This window comes from Vicugna pacos, chromosome 7, assembly GCF_048564905.1.
Source record: "Vicugna pacos chromosome 7, VicPac4, whole genome shotgun sequence".
Lineage (NCBI taxonomy): Eukaryota > Metazoa > Chordata > Mammalia > Artiodactyla > Camelidae > Vicugna > Vicugna pacos.
In genome coordinates this window covers 66,445,421-66,468,811 of record NC_132993.1, presented here as the reverse complement: position 1 = coordinate 66,468,811, position 23,391 = coordinate 66,445,421, and the positions used below count along the sequence as shown (strand labels likewise).

General features: G+C 38.7%; 1 protein-coding gene across 1 annotated transcript in view; it reads right to left on the bottom strand.

Annotated features, from left to right (window-relative positions):
• Window positions 1-23,391, bottom strand: part of ABCB1 (ATP binding cassette subfamily B member 1) — an 87,331-nt gene that overhangs the window by 22,999 nt on the left and 40,941 nt on the right. Inside the window, exons 9-20 of the mRNA XM_015245745.3 lie at window positions 16,967-17,138; window positions 15,775-15,888; window positions 15,531-15,641; window positions 15,224-15,349; window positions 14,916-15,119; window positions 14,420-14,590; window positions 11,433-11,594; window positions 10,267-10,443; window positions 9,593-9,739; window positions 7,173-7,280; window positions 4,867-4,944; window positions 2,639-2,722 (exon numbers count right to left, since the gene is read on the bottom strand). Of these exons, the coding sequence (XP_015101231.2) occupies window positions 2,639-2,722; window positions 4,867-4,944; window positions 7,173-7,280; window positions 9,593-9,739; window positions 10,267-10,443; window positions 11,433-11,594; window positions 14,420-14,590; window positions 14,916-15,119; window positions 15,224-15,349; window positions 15,531-15,641; window positions 15,775-15,888; window positions 16,967-17,138 (1,654 nt within the window). The remainder of the gene's footprint in view (window positions 1-2,638; window positions 2,723-4,866; window positions 4,945-7,172; window positions 7,281-9,592; window positions 9,740-10,266; window positions 10,444-11,432; window positions 11,595-14,419; window positions 14,591-14,915; window positions 15,120-15,223; window positions 15,350-15,530; window positions 15,642-15,774; window positions 15,889-16,966; window positions 17,139-23,391) is intronic.

Below are 23,391 nucleotides of genomic sequence, written 5' to 3'. Positions count from 1 at the left end.
GTTCCGGTGGTGCTCACCCTCTGCTTGCTTCTTCCCTGGTCTCTCTTTTTGAGCCCCTGTTCTAAGTTCTGGAGAACAGTTATGACCCAGAGTGGCTCACCCAGAGTGTGCAGGTGTCTGTGCTACTGAGGCCACGAAAGTGGGCACTTGAGATGCCTGAGGAAAGAGATGTGAAGCAGATGGTGGACACCAACAGGTAGTTAGGGAGAGTGGAGTTCCTGGATGCAGCCAAGGGCCTCACAGACAACACTGCAGAGCAGAAGGCCTGGGCACCAGTTTTACAACTACAGGACAGCACTGTGGCCTAAGGCAGGCATAACCCCCGAGGAATTTAAGAAGGCCTGACTGTCGACACAGATATCAGACTGCATCTGCTCAGAGTTTGGATGCAAGGAACCGAGTTAAGTGTTTTGTCCAGGACGTGCCCTGCACACTAAATGGGATGTGGGATGTATGTGTCTTTGAAAATTGCTCAGCACACACAAGGTCTCTGCGCACAGTTCACTTGAGTTACGGCAGCAAACTTCAGCCAGGGAATACAGGATTGAGGAAACTTCAGGACACGGTTTGTCCCCAGAGATCACTATCATCAGGAAAGGCTCTTCCAGGGAGCTGGCAAAGTGGATTTACCCCAAGCTTACTGAATGATTCTCATGCCAATTTAAATTAAAAAAATAAAACGGAGTGATACTTTACGTCCTCCTCCAACCTATGACTCCATTTCTCCACCTCATTTATCAGAGAGTCCTTTAATGATTCGTTCCTTCCTCCTCTCTCTTAAACCCATTCCCATCAGGCTTTTGTTCCCATCACACCCCTCCACTCTTGGGGCTTTAAAAGCCACACCTGCACCGAAAACTCTCCAAATGCGTATTTCCAGACCAGACTTCTCTGCTAAACTTCAGACTTGCAAATTCACCTGCCGTCTGGACATCTCCACCTGGTACATCTACTGTGTGCATCGTCCCAAACACAACTCTTTCAACAGGCTTCCCAGTGTCATTAAAAGCAACTTCATTATTTCCATTGTGCAGGTCCAAAATTTAAGTCATCTTTAAATCCTCTTCCTCTCATATCTCATACCTTGTTCAACCAACCAACAAATCCTGTTGGCTGTACCTTCAAATTATATCCAGAATCTGATTACTTGTTATCACTTTCATGAGGACATCCTAGTCTAAAATACTCCCTACCTTCCTCTAGAATACTGCAACAGACTCCCTGCCTCTCCCCTTACCCCTTCAGCCTACTCACATAGTTGCCTTAAAATTTCAGATCATGTCCCTCCTCTGTTCAAAACCCTATAATGGTTTCTCATATACTTTCAGATATGACACTAATCTCAACTCTTAGGACCTTTCCTTTCACTCATTTTATTCCATCCATACTATCCTCCTTGCTGTTTTGGGTGACGGTTGTGGTAATAAATGCTCCAGCCTCAGGGCCTTTGCACTTGCTGATCCTTCTGTTTAGAACGCGTCACTCTAGACATCTACAGGCCTGGCATCTTTCCTTCCTCAAGGCCCATTGCATATGTCACCGTATCACTGAGATTGAGGCCTTCCTTCCCTGACAACCGGCAAGCCCCTACCAGAATGTCCCACTGCCATTTTTTCCTACAGGACTTACGACAATCTGACATCCCATGATGATTTACTAAGCGCATGGCTGTTTTCTGTTTTAGGAAGTTCAAAGTTATTTCATGCAGTGTACATTCTGTTCTGTTCAATTCGGTACAACTTTGAACCTCAAACTCAAATTTTATTGATTTGTTTCCTTTAAGCAAAGAGATCTGTATTAAAACGACAATCCCTAAGATTTATATTGCAATTTTACAACCTTCTGGGTGCTTCCAAATTCATAACCTAATAAATTTTTACAGAAGCACCATGCATTAGTTAGAGGAAATGTTATCACAGCACTCTCTTACAGAAAGATTAAAAGTGAAAGATTGATAAGGTTAAAGAGATCACAAGCTCTTTTTTCCCCCCAAATTCCATATCATCTTGTACATTTTTGTCATAAACAGCTGCCGTTAAAGAAATGATTACCTTATCACAAATCAAAACCCACTGGTTCAATAGTTTCTAGTTATATCAACTAAAGAGATTCATGTAGTAGCAGAATTTAAGTTTTATAGTGTGATAAAGTTGTTTCCCTACTCTTGTTTTCATTTTTTCAAGCTCTTTTCATTTCTTTCAGTCTTTTTTATAGATTTCCTTTCCTCCCCTCTGAACTTAAATGCCCCTAAACTTTCTTAAAGCAAATACACACATTCTTTTTTTCAGTAGCAGTTACAATTTTCCTTGGAATAGCAAAGCATTCAAACAGATTGGACTGGCATGATATGCTGATAAATACTTCCTTTTCCTTAATTATCCTTTCACATGTGTTTTGTTAATAGTACAAATAAGGAAAAATAACAAAACAAAGCTTGTAAGTTATCTATACACTATACAGTATATGATATTTACATGGTTACCATTTTTGCCATAAGGCATGTGATAAATTGTGTAGGTTAAATGTTTGACATTTTCTTAATGATACTGAGAACTAACTGTAAGGAGAAAATTAGTTTCATGCTGAAATTCAAAATGGTCCATTAAGACAAATGCAGCAGAAAGGAGGTGGTCAGTACCCCTTTAACTTGAGCGGCGTCATTTGCAAGCCTGGTCGTCAATGCTCCCGTGGTGTTTTTAGGGTCATCAAACCAGCTCACATCCTGTGGCACAGAAAATGATTTTATTATCTTTAAAGCCCTACTTATGAGATCTCAGCTCAGACTGTAGTGACAGCATCAGGTTTGCTTAAATTCATCTCTCCTGTGTGTGACCTTCTAGGTAACTGCGAAGATTCCAAATCTTACCCTGAGATATATGCATAGCTTTCATAGGGTTTCGGGCAGAGGGATGTGATGGGACTTTTACGTTAGAGGAATGATTCTGGCTCTTGGGAGATGAACCTACTGGACTGGGATAGGGAGGGAGGCAGTGAGACCAGCTGGGAGGCTGTTGTAGTATTAAACAAAGAAGAGAAGTTGAGGATGACTCCAAGATTTTTAGCCCCAACAACAGGTAGAATGGAGGGACCCTTTGCCAACACAGGGGAAACTAGGTAAGGAGTAAGCCCTGTGACGGGTAAGAGAGAGTCAAAAGTTCAGTTCTGGAAATATCAGGCATGAAATGCTTATTTGATACCCAAATCAAGAAGTCATATAAACAGATAACTGTAGTTCAGGGCAGAATAAATGAATTGGGTTTAAAAAACCCAACAAAAGAAATCTAGATTAAAATTTAACATTCAACATAAAATAGGATTGTCTTTGTCTTACACTTTTATTTGTATTTTATTTTATCTTTTTTTGGCATCCACCAATAAAATTTATTTACTGCATCATGCTGCAAAGTTACTAATATCATGAATAACTTAAACATTTTAAAATACACAGGTACTAAAATGATTGTGAGTCTGAAGTATGACTTTATATCTGTTACAAAAGTAACTATGGTCCTAGGAAGTTATCTGAACTAGAGATTTGCAATTAAAGCAGTATCTATCACTTTTCCCCAAAATATTTTTTAAAGTATTATAATTTATTATAGTATGTATCAATTTGTTTTTCAAAACTGTTAAGTGCTTAAACCCACCCCCCCACCCCCACTGGAAGGTAACTTCCTTGCAGACAGGGACCATTCAAGTTTGAAGCTTTACAATACTTAGTATTATGCCTTGTAAGCAGAAGGCACTTAATATACATGGCTGGACTTAATAATTTATGGAGGGGGCATTACACAAACCTTTAGCTCAGCTTCCAAAGTATAATGGACCTAGGACTTGGCCTGGGGGCTGGTAGGATAATGGGGCACCTGGCCCTGGACCGAGTCTTGAGTCTAAATAGAATCTCAGTTATAAATAGGGTTTGACTGAAAATCCTAAGGCAGGACCCTCCATCAAACAGTGTTCTCTCACTCACTGGATACAGCCCTGGGTCTGCCAGTCACAAGTTAGCAATCCCCATAAACATGTCTTTTTTTTTCAAGTGGCAGTAGTAGGAGTGGGAAAGGATTGAAAAATGAATGACAGCTGAAAACATGACTGTCATCTAGAAACCCCAAAATAGCCAACAGAGGCTTCTCAGCCAGGACTCATGTACCCCCGGCATGTCTGAGGCATCCTTCCAGAGGATCACTGGGTTACTGATTTTAAAATGGAAACAAAGAAAGTCACAGACAAAATCTGCACAGTTGTTAAAGAAAGTTTTCCCTTTGAACTGGGCGGCTTTGGGTTGCATTTCCAGAATCCTCTCCAGCCCTTCCTCAGGGAAACATTCACATCTGTCTGTTGTTAGGGCTTGGAAGGTGTAAAATGTGAGAGACATTCTATTAAGTCAACATCAACTAGTAAGACTGCAGCCTGAATTAGTACATTAGTATATTAGGTCTAGTCCCAGAGAAGAAACTGAGCAGCGAGGAAATGGGTCATGGGGATGTTTTGATCCCTGGAAAGAAAGAGTACAGATGGTATTTCGTGGTAGGAAGAAACCCAAGTGTCCTGGGTTTCCCAGGGGAAAGAAGGAAAGAAGGAGAGGAAAGGGATGAGAGGTACTGAAGATGGCTTCCCCCTACTCTGCCTACAGCTGCTGGGGCAGAGGCTGGAGGTGAATCTGCCCAGGAGACTCCGTTTGCGCCCACCCAGAGCAGACTACCCAGCGAAGGGCTCTGAGCCTGCCCTGGTGGGCGGTCAGCCACTTCTCTGAGTGAAGATCAGTACGGGAGCTGTAAGTAACCTGACAGCACCCCCACTGCCTGAGACCACGGCGCAGTGGGGAGCTCTGCCTATCCCAGGCACAGCCCTCAACAGACATACCTGTCTCAACATGGACCTGAAAACCATGTATCGGAGCCGCTTGGTAAGGATCTCTCCGGCTTTGCCAAACGTGTAGCCCTATGAAAAATGAGAACAAGCCACAAGGGAAAACACTTGTCAGACACCCAGCCACTGATGACACAAAAGGAGGGGGACTTGGGATCATTGCTAAAGCAGGACAATAGACAAAGTCAGAAAGCCCGATTTCAAGAGTTGGCTATGTTTCGGTGACTGTGTGTCATGGTTACCGTAATGTGGACACACTGCTGGCACAGCTGGAAGAGCCCAGTTTTGAAACAGACACTGTCACTTCCCAGTCACTGGCAAGCTGATCTGGGATTTATTAGGAAGTGTGGTCATCAGCATGAAGCAGGGGGGCACTGGATGTGCAGAGACCACTGCCCTCCACTCAGGGAGATAATGTCATAGAACCCCTCTTCTAACACAGACACCAGTCCAGGGAGAAGGGGGAGAAAGAGAAACCTTGGGTTAACTGAGTTGAAGCCTGAAGTTACCAAAATGATTACATTTACTTAGAAATGACCAGATTAACATTTCTGCTATTAGACTGAATGAAATCTGAACTATCTTGCCCACTAAGGGAATACTGCTGTCATTATTTTTGTTAAGAACTAGCCATTGTCAAGTACGTCACAAACATTCTCTCTGTAAGTCCTCATGACAATCCTATAGTCACCACTTTACAGAAGCAACGGAAGTTTAGAGAGCCTGGTAAGTCGCCAGAGGCCACGGTTCTAAGGTGGCAGAGCTGGGATCTGAATCTGTATCTAAGAGAATTTTAACCAGAATGAGAGGCCACAGCCTGGGATTTGCTACCACACTGGGCTCCCTCCTGACATTTCTAAGTGAAGAGCTGGCATTCTAACGTCACTGTTAGGCATTGTGCTATCACTACACTTCTGAGATTCTGTGATTTATAGTCTTTGTTCACACCTTGGTTTGCCAGGCAAGCCAGGCTCCAGACTCCCCAAACATCATCACGTTACAAAGATACGGTTTCAATCGCCTTTGCGTCACCAATTCATATCTCCACCTCAAAGCCTACCTTCCTCCAAATTCCTTCACCAACTTCACCCTCAGCAATCTTTACCGTCTTCCAACTCCTATGGCAGTAATAGGTGGTATGACAATCTTGTATGCAACTAGGGTCATATTTATTCTAGTACGATCAAATTCCCCAAAGAGACTTAATACTTAGTAACGAAAGAGTCCAGTCTGTTTTCTTTTCCATCAGTCATGTCCAGAAAAGTGTTCTGTTTATTCAAAATATGAATGTATGCTTACTACCTGTTAAATAAAGGACCTACGGAGAGTTCTCTTATTTTTTTTCGTTTTACTAAGTGTAGATTCCCTATAGTCTGCTGTAATATAATTTTTAAAAGTTAGAGAGATCTATCTTAAAAATTACATACAACTAAATAATTCATTCATTTAAGAAGCGATTGTGTTTACCACTGCCTCACATAGGCCTGGGAACTTAGTTATATTCTCTCTTTTGATCATCAAGAGTTAGGCACCATTATCCCTAGTTTACAAATGAGGAGACTGAGGCGTAGACAGTTTAAGTTACTTATTTGCCGAAGGCCACAAAATCAGGAACTGGTGCAAATCATACCTGATTCTAAGTCTAACACCAAAGCCCACACTACATCACTATGCTAAGCTCTAAGCGCACTTAATTCCATGCAATTTCATTTCAGCCAAATGATCTGCAAGCTGTAAAATCTGACTCTACAAATGTTTCCTAGATTTTTTGTTTGAGGACTGACATTCCTCCATCATTAAAAGAGTTCCTTCTCCTTTAGCAAAAGTTGAACGATAAATGCTTCAAACATTTGTAAAGTCCGCATGACTGGTTTATGGGGTTTGGGATTTTGTGGTTGCTTTTAGAACACTGGAAGACATTCCTGTGAGTATTTAGATTGACTGTCAGTACTTTTATCCAAACTTACGTCCAGGGATCCCCTAAATCCCATTTCTTTGTCCCCAGCTTTAATTCCCAAACATCATATTAGATCAAACACTCTCTGTTCCCTCTGACTTCATGAATATTTCCAGCTGGGGGAGGAGAGAATGGGGAGAAGGAAGCAATAAGCCAGAGAACCAGAGAAAGCAAAATGTCATTGTTTTAAAAATGTCAGAGAAACTTGGCTGCTAATAGCCCAGTGAAGAAAGGAGAAATTCTAACAAAAAGCAAATTACATAGATATCTAATAAATTTCCCCAGTTGAATAATGATACATTTCTCACAACAACAACAAAAAAGTGAAAATGTAGACATTTACCTGAAGGAAAAATGTAATAAAAGAGATAATTCCAAGGATAAGAAACAATAGCGAAAACATGTTACTGTTGTGTTGTTTCGTCTGAGGATCCTCGTCTCTAGTAAAAACCTGTTGAGAAAATATTTAAAGTGTTTTCAGTTCATTCACCAAAGAAACACCTCAAAGTCTGACCCATTTGCCATCTGGCACAGCATTCAGGGTCAAGAGAGACTTAGTATGTGGAGGTCAGGCTGGCTTCCCTAAGGTCAGACTGAAAGGAGTATGTATTCTGCCTTCTTCAGGGGCCAAGAATGTGTCTGTCACCATTAATCGATCGAGCCTTTTCTCTGCTCATACTCCCTCGTGGAGTAATGACTGTCACGAGCACACACCCAGTAGAGGAGAAACAGGAACAAATATTTACTTGTTTCTTTGATGGGAAACAACACTGGCTGGCAATTTGTTGCATTACAATTTGGACATTTCAAGCTGTCCCAAGGTGTCTGGAGACACATCTGCTGATGTGGTTCTAGTGCACCAGTGAGACGGGGGTGGTTCATTCATCCCAGGCCTTTCTGAAGAAAGGAGGTTCCCTGAGCCAGCCTTCTCTGTAGGATGGCTAGTTAGAGAGCCAGTGGGGAACCGCAGCCAGGTGACCGAGCACCACAGATCTTGGTTAGAAGAGCTAATAGGATGTCTTGTGTTTGAGAACACAGGGAAAGCCATTCCACAGGGAAAGAAAACTAACATTTCCCTTCACAGACGACCAACATCAGTCTTGCAAGAGCCACATTCCTAATTCAATCCAGGCACCTTAATCCTTTGTAAAGGAAAACTGCTTTTGGAAGAAGTTCAATTAATTTTTCTTGATTAGTCAGTCATTCCAACAACAGTAACAGCTAACAATCAGTGAGCTCTTACTCTGTGCCAGACATTTTTCTAATAAGTAAATTCATGTGTTCTATTCTTTTATCTTTACCTCCTGAGGTTTGTTTTATTATCATCACCATTTTACATGGAGGGAAACTAGAGCACAGAGAAATCACCTTGTTCAAGATAACACAGTCAGCAAGTGATGACCCAGGAATACACCCCAAGCAAACTAACTCAGAGCCCACAACCCTAAACTCTGTTACAAACCTTCAACGAGGCAGAGAACTGGCTGCCTACCCAATATCTAGGAGCTAATGTGCCAGCCCTTGACCAACTGCTTATTATTAGGAATGAGGAAAACATAAAATCCATTAAATTTTTGTTGTACACAGCTAAACCTATTCCTAACTGACCCAACTACTTCCTTTTTAATTCTGATGATGCCATTGTCTACCTCTCTGCCTGCAAGACAAATGTTAGAACAGGGACTGGCCACAGCCAATCGACGGTGGCTATGGGCCACTAGCCAAGTGTTTCCATAAAGTTTCAATGGAACACAACCATGTTCATTTGTTCCTGAACGGTTACTTCTGCACTACAAGGGCAAAGTAGAGTATTTGCAACAGAGACCATGTGACCTGCAGAGTCTGAAACAGTTATACTCTTACCCTTTATAGGCAAGGTTTGCTAACCCCTGTCCTAGAACACATGCTCCAGGTAATCAGACACTTCATCTTCCTCTTGGTACTGTTTCAGCACCTAGAACAGTACCTGGCACAAAGCAGACATCGAAGAGAGATTTTTTGAATGCCTATATTAAACATGTGAATGTCAACCTGGAATAAGTTAGCCATGCATGAGTGGACCTGAATATTTATGTATCTCTTGGTATAATCAAAAGTTAGTGTTTGGTCTATGTTTTGCAGAGTGATCCATCTCTTTCTCCATGATGTTTCCAGCAGTCATGGCAAGGGTGACCTCAGCTCACTGTTTGAACATCTGCCACTGAGCAGACAGCACTCCTGCATGGACTGTAACTTTACTGTTGGAAATGCCATCACAAAAAGCGGGTGCACCCAGCATATGTCAACCTTGAGCTTTCCGAAGTTGTCCCATTTGTTTTCATCTAAACACGTGGGGCAGACATCTCTCAGAGGTCGCAGGCTCAGCCTGCTCATGTCCTGACAAGCGCGTGTGTCAGAGAATAGCTCTAGAGCCAGTCTGACCAACATACAAGGAACTCTATGCACACTAGTCATAGGACAGTTCCTGAGGCTGACTCAGAGCCCAATGATGGCAGGCAGGTGACAGCTACCTAGTCAGTTTCATGGACAATTTTTTAGGGATCTGGTCCCCAGGGCCCTAGGATAGAAACCAACAAAGGCAGCTTTGAAAAAATTAGCTTTCCTATCACAAACCAGACTTCTAGTCCTACACTCTCAAGTTGCTTAGTTCATACGAAGGAGCATGTTGTGTTTTGCGGCTTTTGTATAGAGTCACAAATACAAACAGTTCATTCTTCAGTCCGGACTCACAAGCAAACCCCCAAAATGGACATAAACACTCACCCCTATAATCCTTGAAAATATTACTGAAAATGCTGGTTGCAGGCCTCCATTTATAATGGCACAAAATATACCAACCACAAAATAAGGCCATTCAGTTATATTTAGCTTCAGAATCCTCCAAAAGGAAACTGGAGGTACACTGTCATCCTGGAAGACAAAACATTGCAACAATCTAGTTAGGAAAAGAATTGATACTTTAAGATTTAAATGATGCACAGTTACTGTGTATGCATAAAAATTTTTAAATGAATGTGGTTCTAGTGCACCAGTGATGGTTATCAACTGATGGTTATTTAGCGTTTTTTTTTAAAAAGTGCTGACAGATTGTTATGTTACTTTCTTATTTTTTAAGAAGTAAATGATGTTTCTATAAACATTTAACTCTGACTTGACATTTGGAATGTGACAAGAATATTTCTAAATAGGGATGAAAGAACAGAAATGCTTTTATTCGAAGATCCATTATAATAAGTCTCCTGACATTATAAATTCTAAAATTCTTGTCCTATATATTCTTAGTCACAAATTCTAACTTGAGCCTAAAATGTTGAGATTTGGGCTTGTGGAACACATTAGGGGATAGGACAGGAGGATTCTGGATAACCCTGTCTTGTTCCCACTTCGACCCCAGCCCTAGTCCACTGGTGAAGACAACTCTACAACCCTCTCTGTACCAAGGCCTCTTCTGTACTGAGCTTTCTGTCTTGGCCTTGTGGTCCATGGATACTCTTGTGAGTTGATTTTCTTCTTATTAGACTGGATCCTAGATCTTCTGGAGACCTGTCCAAGGCATCCATTTCACTTTTGGATCCATCAGCTGCATTTTCTAATTCAATTTCATTTCCTCTTGTCTAAAACAAACAAGAAATAAGCATATGCTGATTAGGCTCAGTTAATCAATAAAATTAGCCGCTGAACATCAGATAGCAAGGAAAATGGCAATTTAAGTAACTACAGGAAAGGATAAAGTTAAATGGCCCTCTTTTGGTGTGTTTATATTTGAAAATTAAAACCACTAAATAAGCATTCCCACCGAATATGGCAGAAACAACACAGCATCTGTTCCAAGTATCTTACTTGGTCATCTCCTTTTCATGGGGGTTTTGGCTCTATCATATTTACTTTGGACCAGTGCTATCAACAGAAATATGTTGTAAGCCATATTTGTCACTTAAAATTTTTTCAGTAGCCACATTAAAAAATGTAAGGGAAGGGGTAGGGGCTATAGCTCAGAGGTAGAGAGCATGCTTAGCACGCACGAGGTCCTGGGTTCAATCCCAGTCCATCCGTTAATAAATAAATAAATAAATAAATACATACATACATACATACATACATACGTACATACATAAATAAATAAATTTCTTTTAAAAAAAACCCTAAGAGAGGTAAAATCAGTTTTAATTATATATTGTATTTAACCTAATGTATCCAAGATGTTAGTATTTCAATATGTAATTAGTGTAAAAGCTTTGAGATATTTTGCATACTTTTTTTGCACTACGTCTTTGGAATCTGGTATGTATTTTCTACTTACAAACACTTCAGTTCTGATTAACCACCCTAATGCTCAATAGCCACATGTGGTCAGTGACTCCTATCACGAATAGCTCATTTTTAAACCTTTTAAACCTTAATTTTCTCTAATTATTCTTCTTTCTTTTTCCCTCCCTTCCAGAGAAAGAATATCTACAACACTGGTCTGATCCTGAATCCCCCCACGTATTTCTTCCCACTTCTCAAGACAATCAAGTCAAGTAACATTTATTTATAGCACTGAACACAGCAAAATCAGCTTATACCTGAGATACTTCAGGGAAATGCTAGAGTTAGACTCTACCTGCATTGTGACGAGTTTGAAGTAAATGCCCTTCTCCTTCATTAGCTGGTAGTGATTTCCCTGCTCCACAATGACTCCATCATCAAAACCAGCGATGACGTCAGCATTCCGGACTGTGGACAAACGATGTGCTATCACAATGGTGGTCCGACCTTCTCTGGCCTAAAGAGAAAACAATTTGGTTTTTGAATACATGAACAATCATATGCAAAAATTCATCCCATTCATTCCGTTTATATTTACTGAATACTAGTGCCTTGAATATTGTAAAATTGTCAAAGTTATAGTCTCTGGCTTCAGTGAAAATACAGTTAATGGTTTAAAATGATGTATTTTTTTTTTATTGAAGCATAGTCAGTTTATAGTATTATGCCAATTTCTGGTGTACAGCATTACATTTAGTCATACACATACATACATACATATATTCCTTTTCATATTCTTTTTCATTATAAGTTACTACAAGATATCGCATATAGTTCCCTGTGCTACACAGAACTTGTTGCTTATCTAAAATGATCTTTTATTATAATAAATATAAAAACAAATATGATAGTCACATATTAGTATTACACAAGCCTCTAAGTATTTTATTTAAACTCTATCAGCCTAAGTTTATAGTAATAACTAGGGGCTTATACAAAGCAAAAAACCCTATATCCCAGGGATTGGCCAACCTGAGCAGACACAGGGCAGCATGCCGTACCACGCTGGTGCGTACCAGCTAGCATCTGTCCTGGGAATTACAGCGTCCTATACAGACGTCAGCATTACATTGATCGGAACTCAAATCTTAGCTCTGCCATTTACGCAGTCAAGTATTTTACCCAAATCTTCTACCCTGTGTGAGGCTCAACTGATTCATGTATAAAACAGGGATAATATTAGTGTGCATTTCTTAGAGCAGTTGTGATGACTAAATACAATAATGCGTATGAAGCACTGTGACGTACACACAGTAAGTGCTTAATATGAAAACCTATGCAAATATGTTTAAATGCCCAATCTCATTTTTAGTTTCATATAGAACAGAGCAAAAAACCCAGAAATTGTCTGAGAGTTCTTTAACCTCTGTGACTTTTCCAATGTGATTATAATGTTTGTTACTCTCTATTTTTCTCTCCAGGAACTAGCAATAAAATGCTCAAAACAAACCAGCAAAAAAAAAAAAAAAAGTATCAGAATCAGTATGAAATAGAGAAGTGAAAATCTGAGAAGAAAAAAAATGTCAGAAAAATTAGGTGGTAGAAACTAGAAAGCACAGAAGACAATGGATCAATTCTTTTGATGTTTTCGAAAAACGGGGCATGTGGAACTCCCCCTCAAAATGTGCATTCTAAAGAAGTATTTTTATTAAAAAAATTTTTAAGTCCTATTATTCTTTTTAATTTTTTTTGTTTGGAAGATTTTAATTCAGAATTTTAGGTGTATGAAGGTCTTCATATATATCCCTTTGAAATACTTGTGAGGCATTTTTGCCATAAGCCTGAGTAGAACAATACTCAGCATCTACCTGTGGGTATTCTCTTAAAACACCAGACTATTTTTCTCATAAGCTTCATGATGGGTTAAAGTGAAATGGCTTAAAGGTAAAAAAAAGGAACCTACTACCATGACATATTTGGATATACACCTGAATATGTAGTTTTCCTCTCCCTTTTTCTCCTTTTCTCTTCCTATATTTTAAAAAAAATTATTTTTTTTAATTAAAAATTTTGGGGGGGGAGTAATTAGGTTTATTTATTTAATTTTTTTTTTAATGGAGGTACTGGGGATTGAACCCAGCACCTCATGCATGTTAAGCACGCACTCTACCACTGAAGAAAAAGTATTTTTAAACGAAACCTTTCTAAGTTCTTTTTAAATAAGAATTTAATACACAGTGCCATTGTAGAATAATAAGAAAACACAGATGTGAAATTATAGATGAACAAAGTGAAAGAGAAAAAGCAGCTACAATCCCATCTCTTTCTATTTTGGTTCACAAAGTTTTTAGTAACCTGCTTTTTCCTCTCTCAGCAACCCATTAAGCAAACTTACAGGGATGTGTAAAGAAACAGTATTATTTTGTTGTTAGAGAGGGAAGAGTTGGGGCAAATATGAGTTCATCTTTGAATTCTGCTGTGACACTTCAACTCAGGGCATTTGTGAGTGAAAAGGCTTCCTCATTGCTGGTCCTCACAGAGCCAGCCTGGTTACCATCATACGCCAGAGACCAAGCACACAGTGCCCTGCACAGCACAGGCACTCAAATCCAATTTGGTGAATGAGCTGCAGAGACTCAAGAATTCCAGGAAGGTCAAACACTGTTGATGGTGAAGGACATTTGACGGCTCAGTAAGTTTCCAGCACCGTCAGCTCTCAGCTACTCTCCCAGGGATAAGCGGTTTCTCATTTCCCACAGAGTCTTCAATAGGTATTTAACATTTTGGAAAGAAAATGTACACCTTCCTTTTGTTGACAGTAGTTATGTTCAATTTTCCTCTTTTTGACAACGGTAAAACCTCACAGAACCTAAATAACAGAGTTTTCTCTGAGGCTAAGTCTTCAAGATCACAGTGAAGACCACTTTCCATTTGAGCCTATACTCCTCATTGTTTAATTTAAAAAAAATTTCAAGTGTCTTTCAATGAAAGTTTACTCATCTCTACCTAAAAAAAATCAGAGAAATAAACAGAAGTTAAACAAACAGACCCAAAGTGGCCTGATGTTTTTAACAGCTTCAAGAATCACTTTTGAAGCAATTGGAAATTTCTTTTTTTGGGGTTGGGGGAAGGATTAGGTTTGTTTGTTCGTTTGTTTTTTTTGGTGGAGGTACTGGGGATTGAACCCAGGACTTTGTGCATGCTAACCATGCACTCTACCACCGAGATACAACCTTCCCCTCAAAGACATTTCTCTTCAAAAAAAAAAAATATTTAGAATTAACAATGGAATGTTCTTATTATGCTTATAAATCAGTTCAGTTTGAACTGAGGCTCACACACCTTATCCAGAGCCACCTGAACCACCGCTTCACTCTCAGTGTCCAGCGCCGATGTGGCCTCGTCCAGCAGGAGGATCTTGGGGTTGCGAACCAGGGCCCGAGCAATGGCGATTCTCTGTTTCTGTCCACCGCTCAGCTGGGCCCCTCTCTCTCCAACCAGGGTGTCAAATTTCTACAACACAGAAAACCCGAGAGGATTAAGCAACAGAATAAGCTATCTCAGCTCAGATTTTAAGATGGGAAGTAATCCCATAAAAAACCCAAGCTTCACAGGCAGTATGGACTGGTTCCTTAAAATTTAGCAATAGCCAACCCTAATTTAAAAAAAAGAAATGTCTACTACTAGTCCATGCTACTAGAGCTTTGAAATCCAAAGTCATCTTTATTTCCCTTCTGAGGAGGTCCTCCAATTTATAGTAGTTTCCTAACTTCCTAGGCATCAGGCCAGCATTCGGTTCTTTGATCCTCTAGCAGGACAAAGACCAAGAAGCACTTACATTAGGCAGTTTCATGATAAAGTCATAGGCGTTGGCTTCCTTGACGGCTTTCTTAATCTCATCCATGGTGACATTTTCACGGCCATAGCGAATGTTCTCAGCTATTGTCGTGGCAAACAACACAGGTTCCTGACTCACCACACCGATAATTTCCCGCAGATACCTTACATTGATGGTCCTAATGTCCTGTCCATCAATACTGACCTGAAACAAAAAGTGTGATATTCATATACTGCAGATGCGTGATTCACAATCTGCAGCAGTAACTGCTCAGTGCTTTGGCATTAATTCAGCAAGAGTCATCTTACCACGCCCTCCGTGGGGTCATAGAGCCTCTGCAACAGCTGGACCGTGGTGCTTTTCCCACAGCCGCTGTTCCCAACCAGGGCCACCGTCTGCCCACTCTGAACCTGCAAGCTGAGGCCCTTCAAGATCTAGCAGGATGAATGAGAAATAAACTTAAAGGCAATACACGGATATTGAGACTATGAACTGACAGTTCAATTCAAAACTCGGTTTAAATACACTTTTTTTTTTACAATCTCTAAAGAAAAGTATCAGAAACTCTTCATCCAATACATTGCTGCATCACTGATTAATTATTTATCATCGTACCTTAACTTCACGTCGAGATGGGTAACTGAAGTGCACATTTCTGAATTCCAAATTTCCCTTAATGTTGTCTGGTTTGTGCCCATTATTCGAATAGCTGTCAATGCTTGGTTTCTAAACAGAATAAAATTTCAGGAGATTATTAGGTTATAATAACTTCTTTTAGTGACATCTGTGGAGAGTTGGAGAAAGTGATAAAGAAACTGACATTTTCAGACAGCCAGATGAATGGCTAGCCCAGACTTACGTTATCAATTATCTTGAAGATTTCGTAAGCCGCGCCTCTTGCGTTTGCAAATGCTTCAATGCTGGGAGATGCCTGTCCAACACTAAAAGCCCCAATTAATACAGAAAAGAAGACCTGAGGAAGAGGAAGGAAAACCATCAAGTTACTTAGTGTTTACTACAATTTTTTTCCTATTTCTTCTTTCTTCTTCTGATATAGCTAATTAATTTTTAAATGGTAAGGCAATGTATGAATACTGGGTGTTGAAAGTATTTTAAAAGTTGATGTACTTTTCTGTTTAGAATGCTGAATTAGTCTAACTTGCTCAGTGAAACAATAAATTCTATTGTAAAACTAGACTAGAATAGAATATTTTTATACTTCTTCAATGGCCAAGAGTTTTGGTATAGGTCATCATTAAGATGTAGTGGAAACAAATCCTATTATGAGAGTCAGGAGCCCAAGGTCCGAATTCTAGATTAAGCACCAACTGGCTGTGTGTCTTCAGGCAATTTTCTTAGGGTCTCTGGGCTTCAGTTTCTTTATTTGCAAGAATAAGCAACAGTCTGTTTTCCCTACCAGGCAACCTTACGTTGTCATATCAAATGAAACAGCATATATGAAAATATTTTGTAAATTATAAAGCACACATTCTTTATCAGATTAAGCCTTTTCTCTCTCCACCAGATGGTGTTCTCTTTGAGGTCTAATGAAGAGGTTTTGGGGTTTGTTTGTTTGTTTGTTTGTTTGTTTTTTCATTTTGCCCAAATCAGTTTCTTACTGGTAGACTTGACTTTCTCTTCAGTGCTTAAAGAAAACTAACATCATCATTCATTTCTTCCCAAATCACACAGTAATTATATTACACAGCAATGTACATAGGAAGGAATTTTGCTAAGTGATTCTATATTCACTTTCTCCATCAGTCTTTCCAACAACACAAAAAAGTTATGATACCTCATTCCTGTCATTTCCATTTGGCAGAAGAGGTAACGTAGGCTTCAAAGGTGGCTGACCCAAATTATACAGCTAGTAAGTGGCACAGCTGGAATTTGAATCAAGCTGGCCCGATATCAAATCCCATGCTCTTGTGCAGTAGTCTCTGCATTATTCAGTAATTCTTCAAAAACATATTTGCCAACAGTCAAGCCAACATCACTCCATTTTACAGGCATTTCAATAGTAATTCATTTCATAACATAACAGCACTTACAGTGAGTACTTGTCCAATAGAATATTCATTTGCGAGGACCAAGGAGGTCCCATACCAGAATGCCAGAGCATAGGATGCATAGATCAGCAGGAAGGCGACACCTATAGAAATGTTGGCTGTAATAGCTTTCTTTATTCCAATTCTTTTAGCTTCTTCTAAATTTTTGTTGTACCTGGGAGAAGTAAACATAATCTCACACACTTATAAATCTTACGAAATGGGTCCATACAGCATGATGGTTACCGAGTACCTAGGATGTGCCCAGCCCTGTGGTAGGTGTTTGGCATGGATTTTCTCTTTTGTGATGTTAGGACTATTTTAATCCCTTCTTGAGAAGAAACTGAGGCCTTATGGAGATTAACTAATTTGTGGAGGGATGTTCTAAAAGCACCTTCTCTGCCCTTAGCAATAGTGAAATAAATGAAGTAGTATTTAGCAAACTTCCCAAACTTGCATTGTTTCATACCCAAGACAGGACAGAAGCTATGAAAACACCTGTGTTTTCCCTTTCAACTGTGCATGTGTTTTGAATGTATTAATCAAGTGAAGATAATAATGCTAGAAAGTGCTCCAAACAAGTAAGTCGTTTAAATCTCTGAACATCAAGGAAGATCTGCCCGCCCTGCCTCCCTGTGGGGCCGTGGGAAGGACCAAATGAGAAAACGTGTGAGAGCACTTTGAGGTCTGGATTGCTATATAATACTTTTCACATGTAAATAAACTGTCCCATTTATCTTATTTCCACAGATCTTTATATTCAAAATCACTGACCTGAAAAAATTATTCGGCTTAAAAGTATATAATAACCCATCATTGTGGCTCAGTGTCCCCCCTTCCTCAGCCTCCCACACATTGTCTATTTCCCGTTCCCTCTGCCAGGGCTTCTGACACTGGCCCTGTCACTGCTGTTCACTGCTGGAGGAAGGGGTTCTTGCCTTGTGGCTTGGGCCACTCAAGGCTTTGTGGCTGCCTCTAGGATGGAGCAAATCAAGCTCTCAGTACATCTATAATCCTGTAAACTATTCACAGCCACAAAGGTCTACACTACATTAGCCAAACTTGGGGAACACCCATGAATACTTCTTACAGCAAATACAGGAAACTACACAAAAGAGGGTAAAAACAAGGAAGCAAAGGAAAAACAAAACAATGCTGGATACCACCGACAGATACTTCTCTCTCTTGTTCTAATCACTAAATGCTTACCCAAATAACAATTCAAGTACTTTTTAAACCCCGGGAAAGTGGTTAATTTCTGACATTCTGTCACTCTACCTTTATTTGAAAAGAACACGGCAGACTGCTCTGCTTAAGAAGAGAGATGTGGAGATAAGCTGATGGGGCCCAGATTTAAAGAAAAAGAAGGATCTTCGCAAATATAGAATTAAGATAAAATTATTAGAGAAATAGGACAGATTGTATGTATTTGAGTCTTACATCTGTCTTTATATCTTCTTAATCACAACTCCCTGCAAAACATAGAACATTGCCTTGCAGAAAGAGGAGCTCATAAGTGCTGAAAGAAATTACTTCCATATAGAATTCATATTTTAAGGTCATTGATCCATAAAAACATGACTATATAAATATTATGCAGTACTATATTAATTTTCTTTGGAGGATTCATTCCGTTAGTCAGAATGTGCAAGCAGAGGTCAAACTCAGACATAAGCATGCTTTCTTTCTTGCCTTCATGAATTTCTAAAACTACCTTACCAACTACTTTACCAGTTACCAAAGCATGGCCAAATGAAATTTATGACTACTGCATGCACTAAAGAGCAAATCTAAACAGAAATTTATAGCGATAAAATAGTAGCATATTATAAGAGTTTCTCCCTCCAAAAATGTAAATCTCCAACTTGCGAGTTACAATCTTTTAACAAAAAAGAAATATTTTTGAGAAACGTACTTCAGTGGTTGATGTACCATTTATGAGTTGATGTAATGTGAAAGGTATCACTGGGCATAAATTATACATGATTACAAATGAGGAATGTTGATGCTTATGACTCACACTCTGTTATTTCCTTTATTTCAGGTCTTGCTTACCGAGACTAGTGCAGAAATCATTTCACTGATATGTTGTCCCATGCAGCCAGAGGAAATTTTTGCACAGGTAGAAGCAACAACAAGGGAAAAAATCATTTAGATGGCAGAAAAGAGAAATGAAGAAAAGAAGGGAGTAAGGAGAAAGGAACCCAAGCAACACTTCTTTTACATAGGCTTTTGGATTTGTTGTTCAATAAAAATGTCACACATAACATAATCAGATACTACGTACAAAACCATCAATTGGTTTAAATCTTCAATATGAAGGGAAGGGTATAGCTCAGTGGTAGAGTGTGTGCTTAGCATGCACAAAGTCCTGGGTTCAATTCTCAGTACCTCTATTATAAATAAATAAATAAACCTAATTATGTTCCTCCTGAAGAAGACAGATCCCCTCAAAATAATGTAAAATAAAAGACAAAAAAAAACCAATTAAAAAATCTAAAACAAACACTTCAATATGAAAATGGTAATTTAAAGTCACAGTTCCTAAAAGGGGCTAAAGTTATATAACAAAAATGCAGACATTTAGAAAAGATTATTATGAGAGCAAGAAACAACTGTAGTTAAGCAAAGAGAAACTGCAAGACACACAAGAGAGAAAAGTACTATTTTAAATTAAGGAGCATAAAACTATTCTACACTATGAAATTAAATTTATTTTAAATTCTGGTTAAATTTCCATTCCAAGAGAACTGGCTTCCTACTGCACCTGCTAATTTGAAAAGAAAGTCAGATTAAGACCTTAATTACTTGCCTTCGGGGAAGCAGAGAAGAATAAGAATTAGAAAAAATAGAAGGATTTCACTTGGTCTAAGAATGATTTTAACAATTCTACTTTCAACTTATATCCCAAATTTAGATACTTGTCACTCCTCTCCTTGACCCTTCAACAGTTTTCCAACCAGTTTCCCTGCTTCCACACTCTGACTTTTGTCATCCATTCACCTGACAAATTACAGACATAAAAAGGATTTTAAAACCTCATATTGGAAAAAAAAAAAACCTCATATGGATAGTCAGTCCCTTGTTTAGGACCCTCAACCACTTCCCTGTGCCCTTGGAATAAAATCCTAAGTCTTCTCTAAGTCCCCATGTTCTGGTCCCCACCCCTCTTCGACAGCCTCTCTCCACCCTCAAGCTCTCCCACTCAACTAAGCTCCAGTCACACAAGCGTTAGGTTATTTTCTAGAACATCCCAAAGTCTTTGCCATCTCAGGAAATTTGGAGGCCTCCTCTATTCCTACATCTACCACGGCAGGCTTTTTCTCATCCCTCAAGTCCCAGCCTCCATGAAACCTCCTCAAACATCAAACACGTGTTTCTTGACCACCGTAGTTCAAGTAAATTTGCCCTCCTCACCCTATCAGCACACTCTTTGATTCTTTCATAGCATGTTTTAAAAAATATGTCTTTGATGATTTCTTCCTCACCTTCATCCCCTTCTTTCCCTTTTTCCCCACCTTAATATTTGGGCTGAGGATCACACAAGGGCAGACATCCTCTATTTCCGATTCACGATTGAAAACCCAGAGCCTAGCACTGTGCTCGGCCTGTGGTAGATGTTGGATGAATCTGCTAAATGAACTGAACTTTCAAGCAATGGCCAAGCTAGAAAGAACCTTAGGCCATCGGGTTGTAGTCTTGAGCCTACTCCTGATCTCCAGGCAAAACTAATTTCCAATTCTCTAGGGGAGAATGTCCTTTCAAAGATACATTCCTGTAACTAACATATTCTAAAGAAATGATTCCACCCATAAAATAAATCTTTGAATATAGTTATATAAGCCCATTTGCTTATTCTTCAGATAAAAAATTGATCACCATCTTCTCTTAAAAAAAAACTACCTAATTAATCACAGTACTTCATTAAAAAAAATCCTCAATTCCTTTAAACGTTCAGTGAACTAAAGGGATCAGATTTCTCTAAGTTCTGAATATTGGACTTGACTGCTTACCCAGGTTATATCCCAAATATCATTATAGTTTTTCATTGCTAATAATAATAATATCTTTTAAAGTTATCATGTTCTCCAAATTTTGGATGTCATTAATTTTGAAAGTATTATTATTCTTTTAATTGATGTAGCATTAAGAAAGGTGCTTAGCAGAGCACTCCATATACAGCTGGGACCCAAAAGGCTACAGGCTCAGTATAATAAGCAAGTGCCACATGGAAAGTGACAGCAGGAGAATTTGCTTGTTTCAAGCTTGGCAACAGATGAAAGGAGGAAAAAACCACCTCCCCTGCACATGAGAACCATAAGGCAGTACTGTTGCAGGTCTGAAGTATGAATTCACCAGCGTGGTTCAATAGCTCCTAGACAAAGAATTTAATGTGCAGTTTTTTCAGGTTAACATTGCCCTCTGTGAACAGCATAGCAAACACAAATCTTTCCTACAAAAGCTTGACTCTTCAAGCCAGACCCGTAACAACTGTAAGTTGACTGTGAGTGTAGGATTTATCTCATTTCAGAGATGATGAATTGTGACTGAAAAATGTGCATCCTAGAATTGATGAAATACTACATATTTTCTAGTTGTTCATTGCTGTTCACAGGAATGCTTTTTTTTTCCCCTCTTAATCGTGACCAGGTACCCAGAGACCTGACTGTATATTGTTAGTTTACAGATCTTACTGTACTGTTACTGGAATTCCTGTGTAGATAATCATGTCATCTGTGCATAATGACAGTTTTGCTTTTTTGTTTTTCGTTTTGTTTTTTCCAACTCTGACAGCTTTTATTTCTTGTTTTATTTTTATATATTATTTTTACTCCTTTTTTTCCCCTTCATTTTACTCTCGTACCATTACAACCCTAAGTAGAAATGATGCTAGTAGACATACTTCATTATTTTAAAGAAATGCTTTTAACATTTTCCATTAAGTATGAAGTTTCCTGTGAGTATCTGGTATATACTCTTTATTTAAGAAAGCTATATCTTATACCTAGTTTTAAAAGTTTTTGCCATGAATCGTATGTAATTAATGCTTTTCCCCTATCCATCAAAACAAAATGCTTCTTTCTTTTAAAATGCTAGTGTGGTTAATTATATTAATAGATTTCCTAAGGTTAAATCATTTTGCATTTATGGGTTAAAGCCAACAGGTTCTGGATTTTTTAATCTATATTTTGCACACTGATTCATTTAGCTAATAATTTATCTATACTTTCTGCGTCTATGTTTTAGGTGAAACAGTCTTATAATTTTTTCTTGCTCATATATCTGCTTTCTGATTATGCTGTCAAAGTTATACTAGCTTCATAAAATGAACTCACAACTTTCTATATGTAATTTTCATTCTCTCAAACAATTTGTGTAAGATGGGGTTCTTTCTTGAAGTTTTGGTAAAATTTGTTTGTAAAATTATCTGAACTTGATGGTTTTTGCTTGCTTATGTGTCTATGTGTAATGTAGGGACAAGGGATGGAGATTTTAACCTTTGGATTCAATTCTTTTTATGATAATAGTTCTACTCAAATTTTCTTCAGAAATAAGAATTTTAGCCTCTATTTTTCTGGGATACTGTCTATTTCATCAGGGTTTTACAATTTACTGGTGGAAAATTGTATTTTTTAAAATAGATTTTAAAAATCTGGAGCAATTTTTCCCTATTCTTTTTTGTTCCTGATTAAATTTGCAAAATACTACTTTATTTGTCTTTTCAAAGAATTACTTAATGGATTTGTCAACTTCCACTTTTTTAACTTTTATTTTCTACAAAATTATTGCTCTTATCTTTATTATTTCCTTCTTATACTTCTTTTATTCTGTTGTTATTTTTCTAACTCCTTAATTTGGTTGCTTAGTTCATTAATTTTCAGAAATTTTCAAATTTCTTCTCCAGACACCCTAGTGGTATCACTGGACTCAAATCCATTTTTAAAGTGAAATCTTCGGCTTTGGAGAGAAATAGCTCCCTAGTTCTCAGAGTTTTATAAATTCAAACACTAACAGCACCTGAGCGAGAAGCCTCAGACTTTGATTTATATACAAGGATGCCTTCCCTCAGCTCAAAAATTAGGCAGAAGCAAATAGGCTTTGTCTGTCTCTCTATGCTGGTGGACAGAATCTTTTTCTGGTCCACCTTTTCACTAAGAAAAACTGGAAAAGAATCTCAAGTTCAGAAACTTCATTCTCGTCTACTCAAACATGAACAAAGGGGACACAAGCCACAGATTAGAATGACCCATAGGTCTTAAACAAATCACTCACTCAATCTTAGAGAAGATGGGGAAAAATTATCATCTGAGATGTTACATACGTTTCAACCTTAAGAAACCACTTTCTGTCACTACCCACCTAGGAAACTCTACAAAAATGCTTTGAATTAGCAGATATGAGAAGAGTACAATTAGAATTACAACTTT